The 18,772-nt window shown below is 33.1% G+C and overlaps 2 protein-coding genes across 3 annotated transcripts; one reads left to right on the forward strand and one right to left on the reverse strand.

Annotated features, from left to right (window-relative positions):
* Positions 1-2,026: 2,026 nt before the first annotated feature.
* On the reverse strand, positions 2,027-7,211 carry LOC117686095 (V-type proton ATPase subunit E). Its single transcript, XM_066070737.1, has 9 exons — positions 7,071-7,211; positions 6,143-6,208; positions 5,636-5,745; positions 5,343-5,409; positions 4,655-4,744; positions 3,926-3,994; positions 3,413-3,507; positions 2,897-2,984; positions 2,027-2,591 (listed from the first exon to the last, which is right to left on the reverse strand). Exons 1-9 carry the CDS (start codon positions 7,101-7,103, stop codon positions 2,529-2,531), a joined length of 681 nt encoding a protein of 226 aa, XP_065926809.1. The 5' UTR covers positions 7,104-7,211; the 3' UTR covers positions 2,027-2,528.
* LOC117686094 (uncharacterized) lies at positions 7,203-16,558 on the forward strand. Of its 2 annotated transcripts, XM_034460782.2 has the most exons (8): positions 7,216-7,305; positions 8,257-8,322; positions 10,999-11,144; positions 11,584-12,279; positions 12,952-13,253; positions 13,582-13,817; positions 14,211-14,354; positions 15,000-16,558. In XM_034460782.2, exons 3-8 carry the CDS (start codon positions 11,005-11,007, stop codon positions 15,480-15,482), a joined length of 2,001 nt encoding a protein of 666 aa, XP_034316673.2. In that variant the 5' UTR covers positions 7,216-7,305; positions 8,257-8,322; positions 10,999-11,004; the 3' UTR covers positions 15,483-16,558. The 2 variants fall into 2 exon arrangements, with proteins under 2 accessions (XP_034316672.2, XP_034316673.2); XM_034460781.2 differs by lacking the exon at positions 8,257-8,322 and having other exon boundaries at positions 7,203-7,305.
* Positions 16,559-18,772: the final 2,214 nt, after the last annotated feature.

The raw sequence follows: 18,772 nt of genomic DNA on the forward strand, positions 1-18,772 counted from the left end.
CGTGCTGACTATAAATCGCTCTAGATTAGCTTTTTGCATTCATGCACGCGACAGTTTTGCAGTTTACATGCACGTGATAATCAGCGGATTCCTTTGTCAGCATTCAATGGCAAAGTTTGCCTATTGATCGAGCTTTTATTTGAAAATAATTTATTATATAATAGTAAACACTGGGCTAGCAGTTATTGATAAAATAACAGTGCTGGGAGAGCTCGCTATATGCATATTAAAACTTTAAATCAGGGTTTTAAAATGAAGCGTAATTGAAAACTTCCATCGATAATTTTGTCCTTTGGATCTGTATCAAAGCCGTGGGCCGCAAGATTCTTAACACATATAAAAACTTCTATGTTCAAAGTTCTTCAAATATTTACTTCTCTTGCTTCAGACGCCTATATTAGAGAGAGAGAGAGAGAGAGAGAGAGAGAGAGAGAGAGAGAGAGAAATATGAACTTAAGCAATGAAAAGTATTTCAGACAGGTCAAAATCCGATATGCAACACATACACGTCAGGCACGTAGCATCGTTTTTGAAAGTGGGGGGGGGGGGGCAGACTCATACAAAAAATCTTGACAAGTAAAAAAAAAAAAAAGAAAAAAAAGGGAAAATTTGACTTTTCTAAAATCTTCAAAATCCTAATCCGTGGGGTCGGGGGGGGGGGGGGGGGGTAGTCTTTAACCTCAAACTTCTGTTCTTTTTATACCAATTTTTTACCTACTCAAAAAAAGTGGGGGGGGGGGCAACTCAATGATAATTCAACTTTTTACATGTAAATTTTTACAAATCAGTTGCTGTGAGAAAAAGTGGGGGGGGGGGGGCTGCCCCCTGCCCCCCCCCCCCCCCCCCCCCCCCCCGATGCTACGGGCCTGCACGTTAACACAGTAATTCATTCAGTAAGAAAAACTACTTTTTGATCCACTTGTTTTATACTCAGTCTACTGTGTTCATTATTTATTTACACAATAACATATTTTCTTTAGTGATTCATGCGGGGTATGAAAGTGGCGAACTGCAGAAAAAATACATAACCCGCTATCTCGATCACCCGTATGAATCATTATTAAAGAAAGCATTTTATTGTTTACTAGTATATTTACATCTTTCTATAATATAGTGCTCGAAAAAAGTAAAAGAAATATTCACTTAAGGTAGCTCCATACTCGTAAAATTCTCTGAGGAAAGTTGAAAAACCGAACTGATTTCGACTTAATAGACTTAAATGTCATCAATTGTTAGAAAAAATATACATGTCATCACACTTTTTGAGATGCCAGATAAACATAAACTAAAGCATATTTTAGCAATAGAAAAATGTATTTTTTTTTCTGTTAAAAGTAAAATCTTGTAGGCAAAAATTTGTTTTTCTTGTTTAATTTTAATGTCAACTTTATCAGAAAACTAAAATTACAAAAATATTTTAAAATTAATCGTTGGAATAAGAAAAACTATAGCATTTAGACATACAACTGAGAGAAAAGTCAGAAAAAGAGTTATTTCCCCTTTGCATAGATAAAATATATAAAAATTTGGAAATTTAGTATAAAATTAAGTGCGAAAATATCTTTAACCTACCAATAATTCTAATTACATCCATGTGATTATATTCACATAAAATAGATAAAACTATCTTGCACAATTTTTAAAGAATTCAAAGTTTTACAAAAAAGTGTGACGTCACAGAACACTGGATCTACTTTAATTATTGCTTATGTACATTAGAACGTTAGATAAAAGAAACGGCCAAATCGTCTTCTGGGAATTTTAGTTTGACATCATCATGATTATTTCGTGCAGTCCGTGATATTTCCTGGGTTGCTGAAGGTTTCGACATTTCGATAAACGGGGCGTGTAGATTTCAGTCCTGTCATTTTTGACAGACCTATGAATTACAATCAATTTCCGTAAAAATTGTGGGAATATTGCTTGGTGGATGTAAATATATTGAATAAGATTAGGAGTTTTTTATTTAATATACGCACAGAACATATTGTCAGTTTAAGAAATAAAAAATACACAAACACAAGAATTTTCATCTCACATTTTATAACCCTGATTAAATATCAACAATATACTATGGATACACATACAAGTTGTAGCACTGATACAAATGAATGGAATGATCACAGTTCCTTTGACAAGACTAACACACTAATTCTGGGATACATATTATACGGTGTATAATATAGGGAGTAGTCTATCCAAAGGGAAATAACTCTATACCCTAAATTACGTCATGGATTTCAACCTTTTCAAAAAAAATCAGACATTGTTAAATTTTGATATCTTTACAACTAATTGGGAGTAAATTTGAATTACTGTATAGCATTGTTCACATGTCTCGTAAATATCAATATAGTTATATATTAATTTATATAAGGTATTCAAAATGCGTATGGCAGCAATGTTACATCCAACTTCATCTATAACCTTCCCTACGATTGGTCAAACACTGACTAGATTGCGTACTATACATTAAATAGATGCGGTGTATTAGATATTTTGTCTATAAGATCCCATATTAACTGTCTTTAATCCATGAATTTCCTATTGGGGTTTGCTCCATACAGAATTGTTCTCAGCTCTGGAATCATCTGAAAAGTAAATGGGAAAAAAGATTGAGAAATTAATTAACCAGGCAATTTTCATCCCAAACATCTGTTCTTACTTTCTCATTTGTCTATCATTATCACATTTTCCATCATTTCAATTATTATAAGTAAAACAGGAAAATCATTTAATGATACAAAATTTTTAAAAATGGATTTTCAAAAATTTCTCACAATTTAAAAAAAAAATCTTTTTCATAGATAAGAAATTCACAATTGTTTGGTAGAGTTTTCTCCCTTGTCTAAATTTCATTGAAGAATATGGACATTTGATTGACGGAACTTTTTACCTGTTGACTAATGAGAGAAAGACGACTTTCAAGCATGTTCTCAACCCGGATTTTCCCGTGTTGTGCTAGGAGCTCAACTCCTCCAGATCTACAATCAAAGATGCGAGATATTATGTTCACTTACGTTAAGACGTAACACACATACAAAATAAAATGTTACAAGCTTGATTTCTGTGAATATTTCCTTGATTGATTTCTTAATAACATTAGCATTAACAACAAGTATGATTAGTCAAAGCCAATATTAAAGATAACCTCATTCAAAATACATAATCATATGCTATGGTACATGGCTTATTCAAAATGTAAAATTTCAATATTGAATAATTTTAAGACATATATATATGCACTATCAAAATATTACAAGAACAGTAAGTTATTTCCTATTTTTTCTATAAATAAAAGTTTCTATTTTAAATAACTTTCATTTTACAATTGTTACATTGTTTTGTTTGCAATCACTCATACTGCAATTAAAGGGAAATAACCTATCCAACTTTATGCCAATAGACTTACACATCATTTCCGAGGAAGTTATCGGTGTCGATGCTAATGGAGACGTCATTTCCTGTCGCCTCCTTGTACTGCTGAACAGATGCTGGAAGACTCTCCTGAAAATGAGGTATAGAAATGCCAATTCATTTACCAACTGTCTGAGCAAACTTTTCATTTTCTGCTTTAATAATTACTGTATGGTTGTACAATACAGGTTGCATGTAAAAATTACCATTATAAAACAAAACAAAACAATTACTGCAGTGTAATATTACAATATTCAATTATAGAAATTGAATTCATTACAATGCAGTTTTAGTTTTAAAAAAAAAATAGTTACAGTAAAAATATAAATCAAAGGAAGAATGGTGCAAAAATCTTGATTTGAACACATGTTGATGATAGTAAAAACTTTACACAATGCTTACATGCAAGATATGAACAAAATTTAACAAAATTGAATCCAAAAATGGATGGAGTTTTAAGACTTTGTTGAGTTATGTAAATTAGAAGACAAATATTGATAGAACTTACCTTAAGCAAGTCTAAATCTTCCTGTTTACACCTCAGAACCACTGATGCCTCAATCAGTTGGAACAAACCCTGAAATATTACATTGTAAAGCCTTGCAATGTTTCATCAAGTCATATCATATTATAATAAGCCCCGAAATTTTTATTAATTCAAAAGTTGCATTTAGTGATTACATTACATTACATTGAAAGTCTTGGAGGTAAGATTTGTGGCTAATGGGCGATAACTCAGATTTTCATTGTGATTTAGCACTAAATATTTGTGTAAGTGTAAGTATAAATTACTTTTGCCATTTCATTAAGTATATGCTATTATCCAAAATACACATACCAAAAATAATAGTCTAATCTCAAGAATATTTCCTTTTGCATTACTATAGAGTATTGTTTAGAAAACATTATTTTCCATTTCCACAAATCAATTATTCAGATAACAATCTATAATTCCTCTTGTATGCAAATGCATTCTTTTAAACTTCTAGAATAAACTATGTAGTCTCAAATAAAGTAACGGGGCATTGGATAAGTAATAAGAAAACTCTACCTAACCCCCCCCCCCCCCCCCCCCATGTTACCTGGGTAACAAGTCCCTCCAGGAATTTCTTGCACTTGGGCCTGTTTTTTTTTTTTTTTTTAATACATTAAAATCGTTATCAGTAATAAGTTCCTCTGTGAATGTACTGTTTTTAGGATGTCCTTTGTGATTTTACTTTGGTACATGTATATTTACCTGGGTGATGAGTCCCTCCATGAATTTCTTGTACTTGGGCTTGTCCTTTGTGATTTTACTCAGTCTCTGTCTGGCTTCCTCCATCAAGTCCTAAGGTGAGAATAATGTCAGTTATAAGGATGAAATCAGCCTTTTTAAGACTAATTTTCTAGGGTCCAAATTACATCAATGTCTTCTGCATTTTACAACTAAAAACTGGTATTCAACTTCCATGTTTCACTTTTTTAATTAAAAAGAGAGAAAAAAAACCCTTAAGTTTCAATACCATTGAATGTGGTTGCACATGTGTCACAACCACTATGAAGTCTATTTGCATGCAAAATGTGCTGAGCACCACTAAATACCTCACTATAGTAAAGTTTAAATATGAGCAATACCAAACCATTCTGCAATAACCCCTTTCAGGTACATACTGTGGAATCATTAAAATTTGTGGGGGCCAATTTTCGTGGATTACTGAAATTTAACAGGTTCGTGGGGACGTAATTTCGTGTATTTTCTTATATCTACAGAAGGAAATATGACTTTAAAACCCAAATTTAATAATTCATGGAGGATGTCAATTCATGGTTGAGAGGTACCCATGAATTCCACGAAAATTGGGCCACCATAAAATCTAATGATTCCACAGTGGTTATGTATTTTTAACAATAACAATATAATTAAGTATGTGTTTTTCAAAGAATACCTTTAGGAGATCTTCTCTGGTTTTCAAAATCTTTAGTCTTGATTGATTGAGAAGGTTTGAACTTTGACTGAATAAAGAAATATAATTAAATTAATATACATCATCAAATATTGATCCTGATATAACATGAAAAAAGTTGTTCCACACTTTACACCAAAAAATTTAAATGGGAAAGAAACTGGCCTTATATTTTTTTTTCAATTTCAATACATGAAATGAAGTTTATAAACAGTCAAATATAGAAATTATGATATACTATATCAACATTTTTTTTTTTTTTTTTTTTTTTTTACATTTTCTTCTGTAATTCCACTTGTTTCTCCTTCCTTTCATAATACTCCATAATCTTGACCCTCTGCTGCTGCACCAGTCTTCCTTTCTCAATGTTAAACTCTTCCTCTGCCTGAAAAAAAGAGACAATTCAAATGATAGAATTTCCAAATTACCTTCCCATCTTGTACAATAACAAAATTTCCATTTCTTTAATTCATTATTCACTTTGAACAGAAACATTGTTCTCTTAGATTGAAACATCATTTAAATATGTAAGAATATTAAACTTGCTACATGCCACATTCTTAAGTGTAAAGTTCCTTGTTGGATTAATAAATCAAAATACATTTTACATTTATTTTTTAATAACTGATTACTCTTTCTTGTAAAATATTATAAATGTTCTTTATATATTTTGCTCAACATGAAAGACCAATCAAATATGTTGTATACTTATATAGTAGTGTAAGACCACCACTGTGTAACAAATTATAGCATAGCGAATAACATAAATTACAGTTACCAACCTTGGCATCAATTTCCTCAGCTTTTTCATTGGCTTCCTGCTCTATGAAAGCCATCATGTGCTTAATCTAAAGGGAGAAAAAAGACATAAGGTTTAATCCTCAACATCATTGATCAAATGAATTTCTATGAAAAAGAGTATCAACTATCCCAAGAGTCTAAATCAGAAAGAAAGAAAAAGTCCTCAATATACTATACACATGCAAATACAGTAAAACATGGTTATGGTGAACATCACGCTTAATATAATGAATTGACATGTTTACAGTGAAGCGATTTTCATTCCCAGAGACTTTAATTACTACATGTTATTGACTTGACGGATATAATGAATCAGAGTGCTGCTTATAATGAAGCAAAAAGTCAATCTCTGGCACTTCATTATAAGCGTTTTTACTGTAGTTAAATATTGTAACAGAAATGGGTGACTTGACAGGCCTGCCCAGTCTGTGATCAGGAATGCTACCACAAGGCCAAAGATGCAGACCAGTTGGGCTGCTTACGATAAGTCCGATAACCATTCCTTTATACATGTACTAACCCAGTCTCACTATAATAATTCATACAATATAAGCATTTGTTTAATTACTTTTAATACCCAGAAACCTCCCTGAAGTACCTAATGTTATGATGAAAAGTATAAATTGATAAATTGTAGGATCTATACCAGCAAAGTAAAATCATTTTAAAAATGTCATAATAAATCCATATTAATCCAAACCAACAAATAGAATGCATTGTTTTACATTTCTAAAATAGGAAAAAGATAACATAGGACATTTTAAACTTGTGAAAGGTATGAAGACATAGGGTACATCTTGAATAGCTGTGTTGTCAGGAAATCAATATATACATCGACGGCTTAATTATCATGTGAATACACGACATTTACAACAAGCAACGACATATCTAAACACAGCATTTTGATACCTGTTTCTGAACATCTTGATCACTCATAGCCATCTTGACAGCTGTGTAATAACGAGCACCGTGAAGAAATCGACAAGTTTCTGGCTAAACTCTCGTGACTGTGAGGGGAGCAATAACTGATGACGTAGTCCACACTTCCGGTGTCGGTTAGACGAAGGAAAAATGCCGTCCGAAATGTGAAAGTAGGAAGGAGTAAACATGTCAGATGATTTGATATAGGCTTAGTTAATCAGAGGTAATATCGAATGTTAAATTTATTTCAAATAATAAACTTTTACGATGATGAAGATCTAAATCTTTAAATGTGTCAAAATTTGAAAGGCATGGAAAGATCACACAAGTGACAAGAGCTGAAGAGGTTTTTATGTCTCTGGTTTTTGTCACATGCGTGGTTTTAAAGAGTTGACGGACCGTGGAGCTACACTTACATTACCATCAATACAAAAAACTTTGAATACTGTAGGTTTTGGCCACTAAAAGATAATTGTGCGCAATTTATTGACTTATTAGCCTAATTAACATGATTATGCAAATAATTCTGCAAAAATTCCTGAGTCAGACACATTGTACTTTAGATGTTTTTACTTTACTTGTCTGGGAAGAATGTATTTTAAATATCATCACCAGTCCTGTAGAATGAAATGGTGGAGTTCCTTTACATGTAAAAAAAAATAGTGACGTACTCTCAATCTCAATGTGATATCGATACAGTGACTGTGAATTTAATATACTTCACTTTCTGGGGTCGGTTAGGGTGTTTTGGAAAATGTTTGATGCAAATAAGATGGTGAATCAGTAGTAAAATATCTCAGGAATGTTAGAATAACAGTAGAATAATAGACTATCAGCTTTCAGATAAAAATAGGCAATTTAATACAAAACAACATCCTTGTAATATTGCTGTTTCAAAGCAAAATGTTGCCATTTAAAACTGTCCTTGATGTTTTGAATGACATACAAAGTATGCAATACATAAATCTCACACCCATTTTGATATAATTAGTATGCTTATCACAAAGGTACATGTATAATGCAGATTTTTATCATATGAGCAGACATTTTAACCAGGTATGAAAAATAATATTTTGTCAAATAAGGTTGTATGGTTCGTTTAAGTTCCAAAGAAGGAATATATTGTAAACCAATCTATTTGGGGTTTACCAGTGAGATATAAATGTGTTTTCAGGATGTAGATTACTTGGTATCTGGATTATGAGTAAACAGAACATTTGAAGATTGGTTCGAGATCACAGTAAGAAAAATCTTGGATGACGATTAAATTGCAAACCTCATTTTTTACCTGCCGAAAATTTCTCGGACAGGAATAACAATGATGAGCAAATTAGTTTACACTATGTTTTTTGACATTTATAGTACATGTAGTCCCCGCTCTGAAGGAGGAGTATATTGTTTTACCCTTGTGTGTCTGTCTGTGTCTTTATCAAATTTCTGTGAAATTTTTCTCACCAATTATTACCAGGTAATTAATTGTAAATGCTTGAAATATTAACACCGTATTTGTGTTGGTATGCCTTATGTTGGGATTCATTTTTGTACCAATCAGATGTCACCCTGTTAACTGATTACTTTGTATATTTTTGGCCAAAATTTAGTCATATTATGGCATACCTAAACATTTTTTTAACAAATTTGATGGCAACTCCTTGTTAAATATATGTCAACTTTGCTTATTTTGTATATTCACATTAAAGCTTGGGTACATGTATCACTAGTAAGCATTGGCTCACATATCTATATCTTGTTTTATTGTTTGTACTTAATTTGTAACACATTGAAAGTCTGAAGATCTGAACTGTATACATAAATCTACAACATTAATATATAATTATAGTCAACAATGAAACAAATACTTTTAAAGGGTCTAAGATTTCAGGTTTGATGAGAAATTTAAGATTGTAAAGAAAATACTCGATTTGGAATTGAAAAAGCTATCAATATTCTGGCCCTCAAATTTAGTTAAAGATATTATTCATTAGTTGCAAACATAATTATAAATGTATGTTACATGTACACACACTCAGACACACAATGTCCTACAAAGATAGCACAATGTTATACATCGGGTCAGTTTTGATAAATGATTGTGTCTATATATTCCAATATTAATGTTTGGCTGTAATCCAACTCTTGGCCAACACTATTTTGGACTTTAATGGAGGTTTGTCTTAAGTTTCTATTAAGCTTTTGAAGCTGGAGTGTGTATGGTATAGACCTACATATAGATGCATACCACCAAGTTCTGTATGTTTTCTGTGACACTGTATTTTGGGCATAATAATCATGTCAGTAAAACTGGCTAAATCAGGATGTTGTGAATTCTGAGATCAGCTGTACAATCTGGGGAAATAAATCCAACTACAAAAATTTCCTGGATATTATTAATATATGTACTTTTATCACATGTTTATCCCAATATACGGTGGATATCAACCATGGGATAAATTTTTGATATTCCACTGTGTGTTCTTACGCCACGTGACGTCATAGTAAATCATTACGTAGGTTTAGACGGTTGATTGATGTAGAATGAAAAATTAAATAATTAATTCAGTTGAGGGGTGTTGAGATATAAATTTGAAACATTTAATGTTGTTTCAGTTATTTGTCATGAATTCATAAAAAAATGTTCGAAAATGAATGTCTGTTTGTTGAACTTCAAGGAACTTTTTTTTCCATGCGTAACGTTGTTGACGTGTTGTAAATAATGTGTTGTGCGGCTCACAATCACAATTATTACAGAAAAAGTTGGGATTAAAAAAATACTTGGTAAAACATGTGATAAAAAGAATCTCTCATGATTTGCGATGGTATATGATTTTTATCCAACTCGTTGTGTGTTTTCTATCCCCTCGCCAAGGCTCGGGGATAGAAAACACACAACTCGTTGGATAAAAATCATATACCATCGCAAATCATGAGAGATCCTATATTTGTTTAATCTAGATCTTTCGTTTAATCTAGTACTTAAATAAATTATGCCATCAAGATTGCTAATGTCTAGTCGTTACAGTCTTTTCATGTTTCAAATTAGTGTGAACTTTACCTAAATTAACCTGGCCATTTATTTTTACATATCAAACATTTTGTTAAGCTTTTTAAGGGGGGTCAAATTTTGTCATTGTTTTTAATGTAGCTTAAAGTTTTGGAATACTTTGTAAGGATAATAAGTTTTAATTCATCAATAATTTGTTTTCCACCAGGAAAAAAAAAAACTACAAATGAAATTAATTTTGAATTTAGTGGAGAGGATTACTCAATTGGTCATGCAGCTAGAATGAAAATGTAAATTTGTGTATTACTGATCAATTTTTTTATTAAATGTTTTAGGAAATGTATGTAATAATATTCTAAACTAATTCAACTTCAAATAGCTGAATTGAATGCAAATTAAGTTCCAGCATTTGAAAAACTGGATTATTTACCAACCCAAGAGCAAGTACAAAGTATATTAAGTTAATATGGAGATAATAGAGAAATTATTAATTGGCTTTTGACATGTTTGTAATGAGAAGATCTTTATGGTGCTGAATGTCTTCTAAGCTGGGTGTCTAATTTGGTGATAAACTTTAGCCATAATTATTAGAAACTTCATTATACTAAAAATCAGAACGAGCAATCAAATTAAATGTACTATACATACAACATGCATTTTTTAAAATTGCAACTTCTTAATATGCTTTAAGCCCAATGAGGATCTATTTGGCATTAGTTAACTAAATTATAGATTGTCTTGCAGTTGATCAGAAATCAGATTGCATGTATAAAAAAAAATTAAGATGTCTTGCGTAATGAAATATTTATAACGATTTGATATTTTAACATGGTTAAGATGGTAAGAATCTGTAGAGTAAAAAGTTGTGATTACATGTATAAGAATTGTTTGATTGATGTTTGATTGTTTTTGTAGATAACAATGGCAGCTAAGACCCCACCGGAATCTTCCTACACACCAGAGAGCTTTAAGCTGGAAACCAAGCTGATTGTCCTCAACTTCATAGGGATAAATCCCCACGATTCTCCATCTCATTCAGAGAAGTCCAGGGACTTGTTCAGGTAGGATTCTCTCTCTTGTTCAGTTGAGTCCAAGGACTAGTTCAGGTTAGTTAATGTTAATGACTTGTTCAGGTATGATTTGATCTCTCTCTTGTTCCGTTGAGTCCAAGGACTTGTTCAGGTTAATTAATGTTAATGACTTGTTAAGGTAGGATTCTCTCTCTTGTTCAGTTGAGTCCAATGACATTTTCATTAGTAATCAAGAATCTGAGGACTTGTTCATTGTTACAGTAAGGACATATTTTATGACAATATAATTGTGATTATGATATTTTGAGAATTCTTGAAACAACTTGCATGTAGCTATCTACTAAAAATACAAATGAATTACACATTAAGCTTTAAAAAATCTGGCTCAGATTCTTAAGATTCTATGTACTCTGTATTGATATATAGTCTGCAAGGAGACTTGATTGTTTGATCTTTCCTTTCCGCACAGGAGATTTTGCCATTCTCTCCCGGTGACTCCAGACTTCAACAAGCGATGCAATCATACAGCAGGTCTACGCAAACAGAAGACCCTTGATCATCAACCCCTGGAAGACAGGCCTCAATCATCATCCAATATCATCACAGAGCAGCAGGTCCCAAGAAGGAAGACTAGATCCCTGGAAACTGTGAACTCAGAACATTGTGTCACGATAGATAATCATGATGGTCATGTGCAAGTGACCAAAGAAGAAATTTCTGTGTCTTGTGTTCATTCTTTACCCCAAAAGAGAAACAGTGTCCCAGCCTTCCAGGCGGATGGTGAATTGTCAGGCATTTTACCTCAATCCAATAATCTCAAGTCCAGTGATTTATTTCCTGACAATTTGGTATTGCACCCAGAGTCTTTGTTCCCTTGTCATCAAGAGCCTGCCCTCATTACACCCAAATCAGCTGGATTTGAACCCAGTTTTGAGGATTGGGCAAATTTGGAAGCCACTGAGCCAAAATCTGAGGAGAATGTTAATCTGACAGAGAATTCTAAGGAGATGGATGAGATTGTGGAATCTCTTTTGTGTGATGTGGTGAAAGCAGTAATTGAGAAAGAAGTCAAGCATAGGGGTATATGCTCTGAGGTAATGGATAGTGAAGTTGCTGTTCCCACTTACCAGCAGTTTGACAGTGAAGAGAACAGAGAAATTCATGTGTAAGTGTAATGAATTATACATGTGTATATTGAGATTTTGAGTGAAAATGTCCTTGTAATAAATTGTGTCCCACTTTTCTTAATTCATGTAATTTACATAAGGAAGTTTGATGCAAGATGTTTACATGTACAATCATGTACATTGTAAGATTGCATGCTTTACATGAACATGTATACCAGCATATGCCTTCAATTTGAAATGTCTTTCTGATCCTTGTACTTTGTACGGTAAGTTGACTTTATTGATTGTGATGATATATGTTAATTGAGAGACGATTTAGAATATGGCTGGAATTTATTTGTGACATGAATTTGTCAGTTTGTGTCTTTAATGTATAAATCAAAAAATATTCTGTAATACTTGCATCAATTATAGTTTATTCTGAGTAATCCTTTGGCCTCAGAGGATAGTGAGGCCAGCAAGAATTAAATTGGATTTATCTTTATTGTAACCTTTGCTGTAGGTAATTTCTCAATTTTCATATTAGCATAAATATGAAAAACTGAGTTGTTTCCCTTTATAATGCAGCAATAGAATAAGGAAATGCAGCAGTTTTCAATATTGCCTGGGAAAGAAATCTTAATGATTTATGTGTTTGCCTATTAAAATATTGAGTTTTTTCATGTTTTTAGCCTAAAGAATACTTGTTTATTTCATTTCCTTGCCTACAGCTACACATACAGTGACAGCGCTAGCTCCTCAGCCACAATGTCTTCCTCCAGTGTCTCCATAGACAACAGTGGCCCCTCCCCGGGGAGTGGGGACTCTGTCACCTCCCACGAGATTGATGGCTGCTGCTGTAGTCATATCGAATGCCACACCCACTCAGCAAGCGTAGCCCCCGGCGACAGGACTAAGCTCCACCTCCATATTGTCAATCAAGCCTGCCCTGCATTTGACGAGAGTGTGGAGGACTATGTGAGGGCGGAGATTAGGGAGGAGCTGTCCTCACTGGAGTCAGAGATAGAGAAAGGTCAGCTTCATTAATTGTATGTTGATAATTCAGAGAGTTATGAGAATCATGTAAATATTTAGTATATTTATGTCAATCATACTTTAGCATAATTATTTAAAATTTGCTCTCAAATGATTATTGTATCCCACAAAAGTGCGAACTTGAAATGTTTCATGTAGCAATAGAATGATAAACTGTAGTTACACCATTAGTATTGCATGTACAATGTGTAGGTAGACCTGGTATATGTATGCATTACTGCTTCAATGGTGTAGCACAATTAAAATAAAATAACATGTATGCATTAATTTATGGCATTAAACTAAATGTTTTGTCGTCCTTCCAGTCATGAAGCTGAATGGAGAGACAGTGTCCCCCCTTCTGACCCCACCCCTAACCCCTCAGACCCACGCTGCTCGCGTCCTGGCCAGGATCGGGGACGAGGTACGTGCCAAGTACGAGTTCCAGCTGGACGACGCGCTGTACCGACTGTTCCTGAGTGGACAGGAGACGTTCTCCTACGAAGTGTTCCGAGACATGGCCTGTCAAATCGTGGACCACAACCTCCCTGGGTGGAGACAGGTAAAGAGAAAGAGGATTTTATCCGACTTTGTTTGACATGTATGTTTGAATGATTAAGGAGTATATATGATTTCACAGTCATGCGTTGGAGTGATCTTAAAATAGTAATTTTGTATTTGGGATTAAAAATTCATATTAAGATTTCATGTACATGTACACCATGTTTGTACATGTTGTAGGATTGATCATGAAATACTGTACATATTCAATGAATAGATAAGTAAACATTTTTTAATACCAGTTTGTTTACTGGATTAATCATGAATAATATGAACTCATAAACTGTATTTGTGATTAATCATATATTACATTCTCATGTAATTGATATGTACATTATATACAGTCATGTATCATGTAGCCAAATAGCCCGATATTCATAATATTGTTTACTAGGTAGCATTCCTTCTGGTGTATGGACAGAGTGTCGCGTGGAGGGCAGTGGAAACAGGACACACAGGGTTAAGGAACCTGATCGATTACACCACACAGCTCCTGTCGGATTACGCCGCGGACTTCATCATCAACCAGGGAGGATGGGTAAAATTTATGTTTAATCATTAAAATTTGTTCAGTTGAATTTCATTTTGAAGGCTTTCAGAGGCAATACATGTATGAGCTATGTAAATCTGTAGCTATCCTTACTTTCTTAGAACCATTATAACAAGAGTTTGGATTTTAAGGGAATGTACATTACTATCTAGTTTGCTCATCAAAACATGCTCTCATTGATCCTCTTTCTTATAATTCACTAAAAGAAGCTCATTTATATTCATAGACTGTCAAAACTGGAAAAATTCTTTTGTCAAGATCTGCTCTTTTGTCAAAAATTGATGTTGTTTCAACAAGATATAATCCCTGGATGAATTTGAAAGAATGTCATTGCGTTCAATGTATTCATATCTATCAGCCAATGACTTGACAGTTAACCATGAGTAAACCCCGCCTTCATCAAATCAGAGGTTGTCATGTAATGTCCAAAGTCCCTCTTGTTTAAATGACTCTAACATTGAGTTTAATTTTGAACCAAATACTAGTCTGTCTGTTGGTTGAAGACAGACTTTTTATTACAGAATGTTTTATAGAATGACTTGTTATATATAAACTTATATGATATGCAAACACTACTTCTCATTTTAAGTCAAGACTTTGTCTAATTGTATCGTTTACTCATTGTCTTTGTAGGGAGCTGTAATGAATATAGATTCGTCTGACAGTACACCAGACTTAGAGACGGACCACCCCCTTCACGCCAAGCAGTTCACCGGCCAATCATATACCTTCTACGAATCAGTGGCTTTGTCAATCAAAGCCAGCGACATCTTCCCCAACCACCAGAACATCACCTGTAACAATAGCAGTTTCCACGACCCCGAGGTCATGTCCATTTACGCAGACCAGGGCGGGGGTCTAGAGTCTCTCTCCACAGGTACCCCCTCCCAGAGTAGTTCCGAAGAGCAGCAACTCAATCATGCTCCATTTGCTACATATATGTCTAGTCATGCGTCCGAAACTGATTTTTATGCAGAGAGGTTCAGAGACTTGAATGACATTTCGTATCGTAGGTTCTACAATAATGATCGTCTGGGTGATGTGGTAATGATAGGAGTTAATGTTCTTGCATTTTGTGGAATTGTCTTTCTTTCAGAAAGTATGAAATATCTCTGAAAATCCACCATTATATTTTTGTTAATATGAATTCAGTTCTTTCATTTAGTTGTTAATGAGTATATGTGGTATTTTTTGTACCATGTGGAAAGTATGTTTGTGAATGAAAAGGTTGCTGATGTTTATTGTTCCACTGTCATTGTAATCTGAATAGTTTTCCATTTGATGTACAGAACTTTTGCTGACTGTGTTTATATGTCCGTCCATTCACTGCCTGTCTGTCTTTGTGCCTGTCTCAATTTAACAATCAAAATAACCATTCACTGCTTTGTCTGAATTGTTAAGCAAATAAAATAACAGGTGTCAATATGTTAACAACATTTTTATTTAGAATTTCATAAAGATGATTGACTGTGTATTTGAAATAGAAATACATTACAAATATTTTTTTTGAATAGTAATTTTATTTTGAGTAAACCTAAGTCAATCTTTTATAAAACACATTGAATTTCAAGCAAGAAAAGATTATTTTTGGTAAATGTCTAAATGCTTGTTGGAGAATATTGTGTTGGGCTTTTTTTTTTTGTTTCGTTTCCAAATTATCTCAGTTATCACAGATCTTACATTCCAATATGATTGGCTTGCTTTACTTAACAAGTTGTTGAATTCAATAACTGGGGTTTTTTCATGATGCAGTATGGTACATGTCTTACATGTAGAAATAATGTTCCTTTGATCCAAATAAATGTATTTATGTGATAGTTTGCAAGAGACCACAAGATATGCTGAGGATGAATACAAGCTTATATTTTAAAAACATTGGGGAAAAACAGAACTGTACAGTAACTTGATATCTTAGATGTTCTGGCTTGTACAGTATATGAAAGATGTAGTTACGGTGACAGATGAAACTTCCATGACTGTTTTATGGTTTTGACGAATTTTGTACAATGTCATTTTGTTTTCCATTTCAGATCTTTATTTTGTTACAGTTTACATGTAACTGTTGTTTAATAAGTTATGAACAATCTTATTTGTTCAGTTATTTTTTGTTTTTGTTTTGTTACCATTGATATGTTTTATGAATAATAACATTCCATTTTAATGTTTATATCAAAGAAAAATGCTACTTCTGATTTTTTTTGTACATAACCCATGGAAAAGTGAACTGCCTATTTTAGCAGTAGATAGGCAGTTCTTAGGCAGTTTTCAAATTATTTGGCAGTTTTAAAGCAGTACCAAGCAGTAAGGATTTTGGTTGTAGGTCAAAACTGCTTAGGTAAAAGTATAAGCAGTTATTCTTAGCCGTTTTCTTAGCAGTCTTTGCAATATATAAGCAGTTATAGCTTAATTAATTAATACACACCTCACAGGGGACTTGCATGACTCTAGAATTCATTTCCAACCGAATTACCAATTTGGGTCACTGGCCACTGCCAGATAAACTGACCACTCAGCATCAAGATCAGAGATAACAGGAAGTTGGGTTGCACATTTTGAATGTATCAGTGCCATGAGGGGCAGTTTGATAGTGCGTGTGATATTCAGATAGAAAATGTGTCTCACAGCAAACTCAAGTGAGTTTATGGAATTTAATATGTTCTATGGATATTTATACACATATTACTCTTAAGGTAAAATATTTCAAATAAATTTTCAGTGAACAGTTTTATATGATTGCCCTAGTTAGATCACTTAAATTATTTAAGATCTGATATACATTATAAGCCAATGGAGCTGTGAAAGTGAGTTGGCCCTTTAAGTGCAGGGAATGTAGGGCCACTATATATGATCAATCAAATGTAATATATCAGAGTAATTACATGAAAACATTTTAAATCTCAAGAACAGCTAGCAAAGTAGGTCATGATTATGTCTTATTATTAATATAATTTATATATTTATGTCAACTATATGCTAATAGCAAGTTACATGCATGCATGCAGTATCAACATGCAGTGTAGATTCAAGTTGGCTTTACGTTAAATTGCATTTACCTAGTATCATTGGGAAATAATTGGTACAATGTACATGTATCAAATGTATCTCTGTGTAATACATTGTAATGTATTTTTTTGGAAAAATTTCCATCAATGATTTTGGGCAACTAATTCAGAAAATGTGGGACAGCTTGACAGTTTTGTAAGCAGTTCATATAAACAGTTGACTAGGAGTTAATGAAGCAATAAATTGGCAGTAGCTTAACAGTTATAAAGCAGTAAATAAGCAGTTCAGAAATTAAAAAATCTTTCCAAAATAACTGCTTATGAACTGCTAAAGAACTATCTGAAACTGCCTATCAACTGTTAAGGCTTATAAAACTGCTTATTTTATTAAAGGGTTTATTGTGGTTCCAGCTTGCCCCTAAGCAGTGCTGAGAGGGTTGAAAAACTGTTTATTAACTGTTAAGGTGTTTTAACTGTTAAGGTTAAGAAACTGCTTAATAACTGCCTTTCACTTTGCCATGGGAATATGTGTATCATAAACTTCAAGAGAGTGATTATTTTTTGTCAGATTGACAATGCTCAAACATTAAGTTCTAAGTTATTGAAACGATGCATTTAGTGATCAATTTGTCAATATCAGGGATGGATCAGATGTTCATGATACACATGTATTTGAAAGTGTTCATACAATTCCAGTCTTTGAATTTATATATTGAATTTTTTTTCCTTTTTGCTTGTCAGAAGACAAATTTTAACTGTGTTAATAATTAAAATGAGTTTTCTTAAATTCATACCAAGAAGTTATTTTCAATGTTAAATTATAAAAAAAAAAGACATACAGGTTTTCATCAGATAGGTAAAAAAAATTGTGATTGACCCTGCAGGTTAATAATTGCACTACAGTATTAAATTTTACTTTATATTCTTACCAAAATTGCACAACTTTAGATACAGATTAAAAATTCAAAACAAACTTCTGGAAAAAATCCTCTTGACATCTTTTTAAACAACGCTTCATTTACAATTTTCTAGCAAAATACACGTGCATCCAGCAAGTCGTGAGACTTTGTTTACCTTGAAGTTACACATGTGTTTGAAAATCAAGCCCGGGCCTTTTCACCCCCTCCGGAAACAACACGCATCAAATATTCATATGACCTCGCATTATTACAAAACTGGGATAGTTTATAGACTTCTTACACATTGTTTTTCATCTCATCAAAAAAATCAGCTCCTGTCGCGTGCGGAAATGCCCCAAATTCAAAGGAAAATTCAGGAATTATTTTGCCTCGTTTTGACGCGAACCTTCAGTGAAATACTGTTATGACACCTTTAAGGGGCATGGTTACGATTTTGGTCAAATTTATTTTTCTTCGTGAAACATTTACTTAAAACCAAATATTT

The sequence above is a fragment of the Magallana gigas genome, chromosome 9, assembly GCF_963853765.1.
Source record: "Magallana gigas chromosome 9, xbMagGiga1.1, whole genome shotgun sequence".
In the NCBI taxonomy this organism is placed as follows: domain Eukaryota; kingdom Metazoa; phylum Mollusca; class Bivalvia; order Ostreida; family Ostreidae; genus Magallana; species Magallana gigas.

Coding starts and splice junctions, on each gene's coding strand:
- LOC117686095 (XM_066070737.1), bottom strand. CDS start 7,103: ATGGCTATGAGTGATCAAGATGTTCAGAAACAG. Junction 6,209..7,070: donor ATCAAGATGTTCAGAAACAG/GTATCAAAATGC, acceptor TTCTCCCTTTAG/ATTAAGCACATGATGGCTTT. Junction 2,592..2,896: donor TTTCTCTCATTAGTCAACAG/GTAAAAAGTTCC, acceptor TTTACTTTTCAG/ATGATTCCAGAGCTGAGAAC.
- LOC117686094 (XM_034460781.2), top strand. CDS start 11,005: ATGGCAGCTAAGACCCCACCGGAATCTTCCTACACACCAGAGAGCTTT. Junction 13,254..13,581: donor GGAGTCAGAGATAGAGAAAG/GTCAGCTTCATT, acceptor TCGTCCTTCCAG/TCATGAAGCTGAATGGAGAG. Junction 13,818..14,210: donor ACCTCCCTGGGTGGAGACAG/GTAAAGAGAAAG, acceptor ATTGTTTACTAG/GTAGCATTCCTTCTGGTGTA.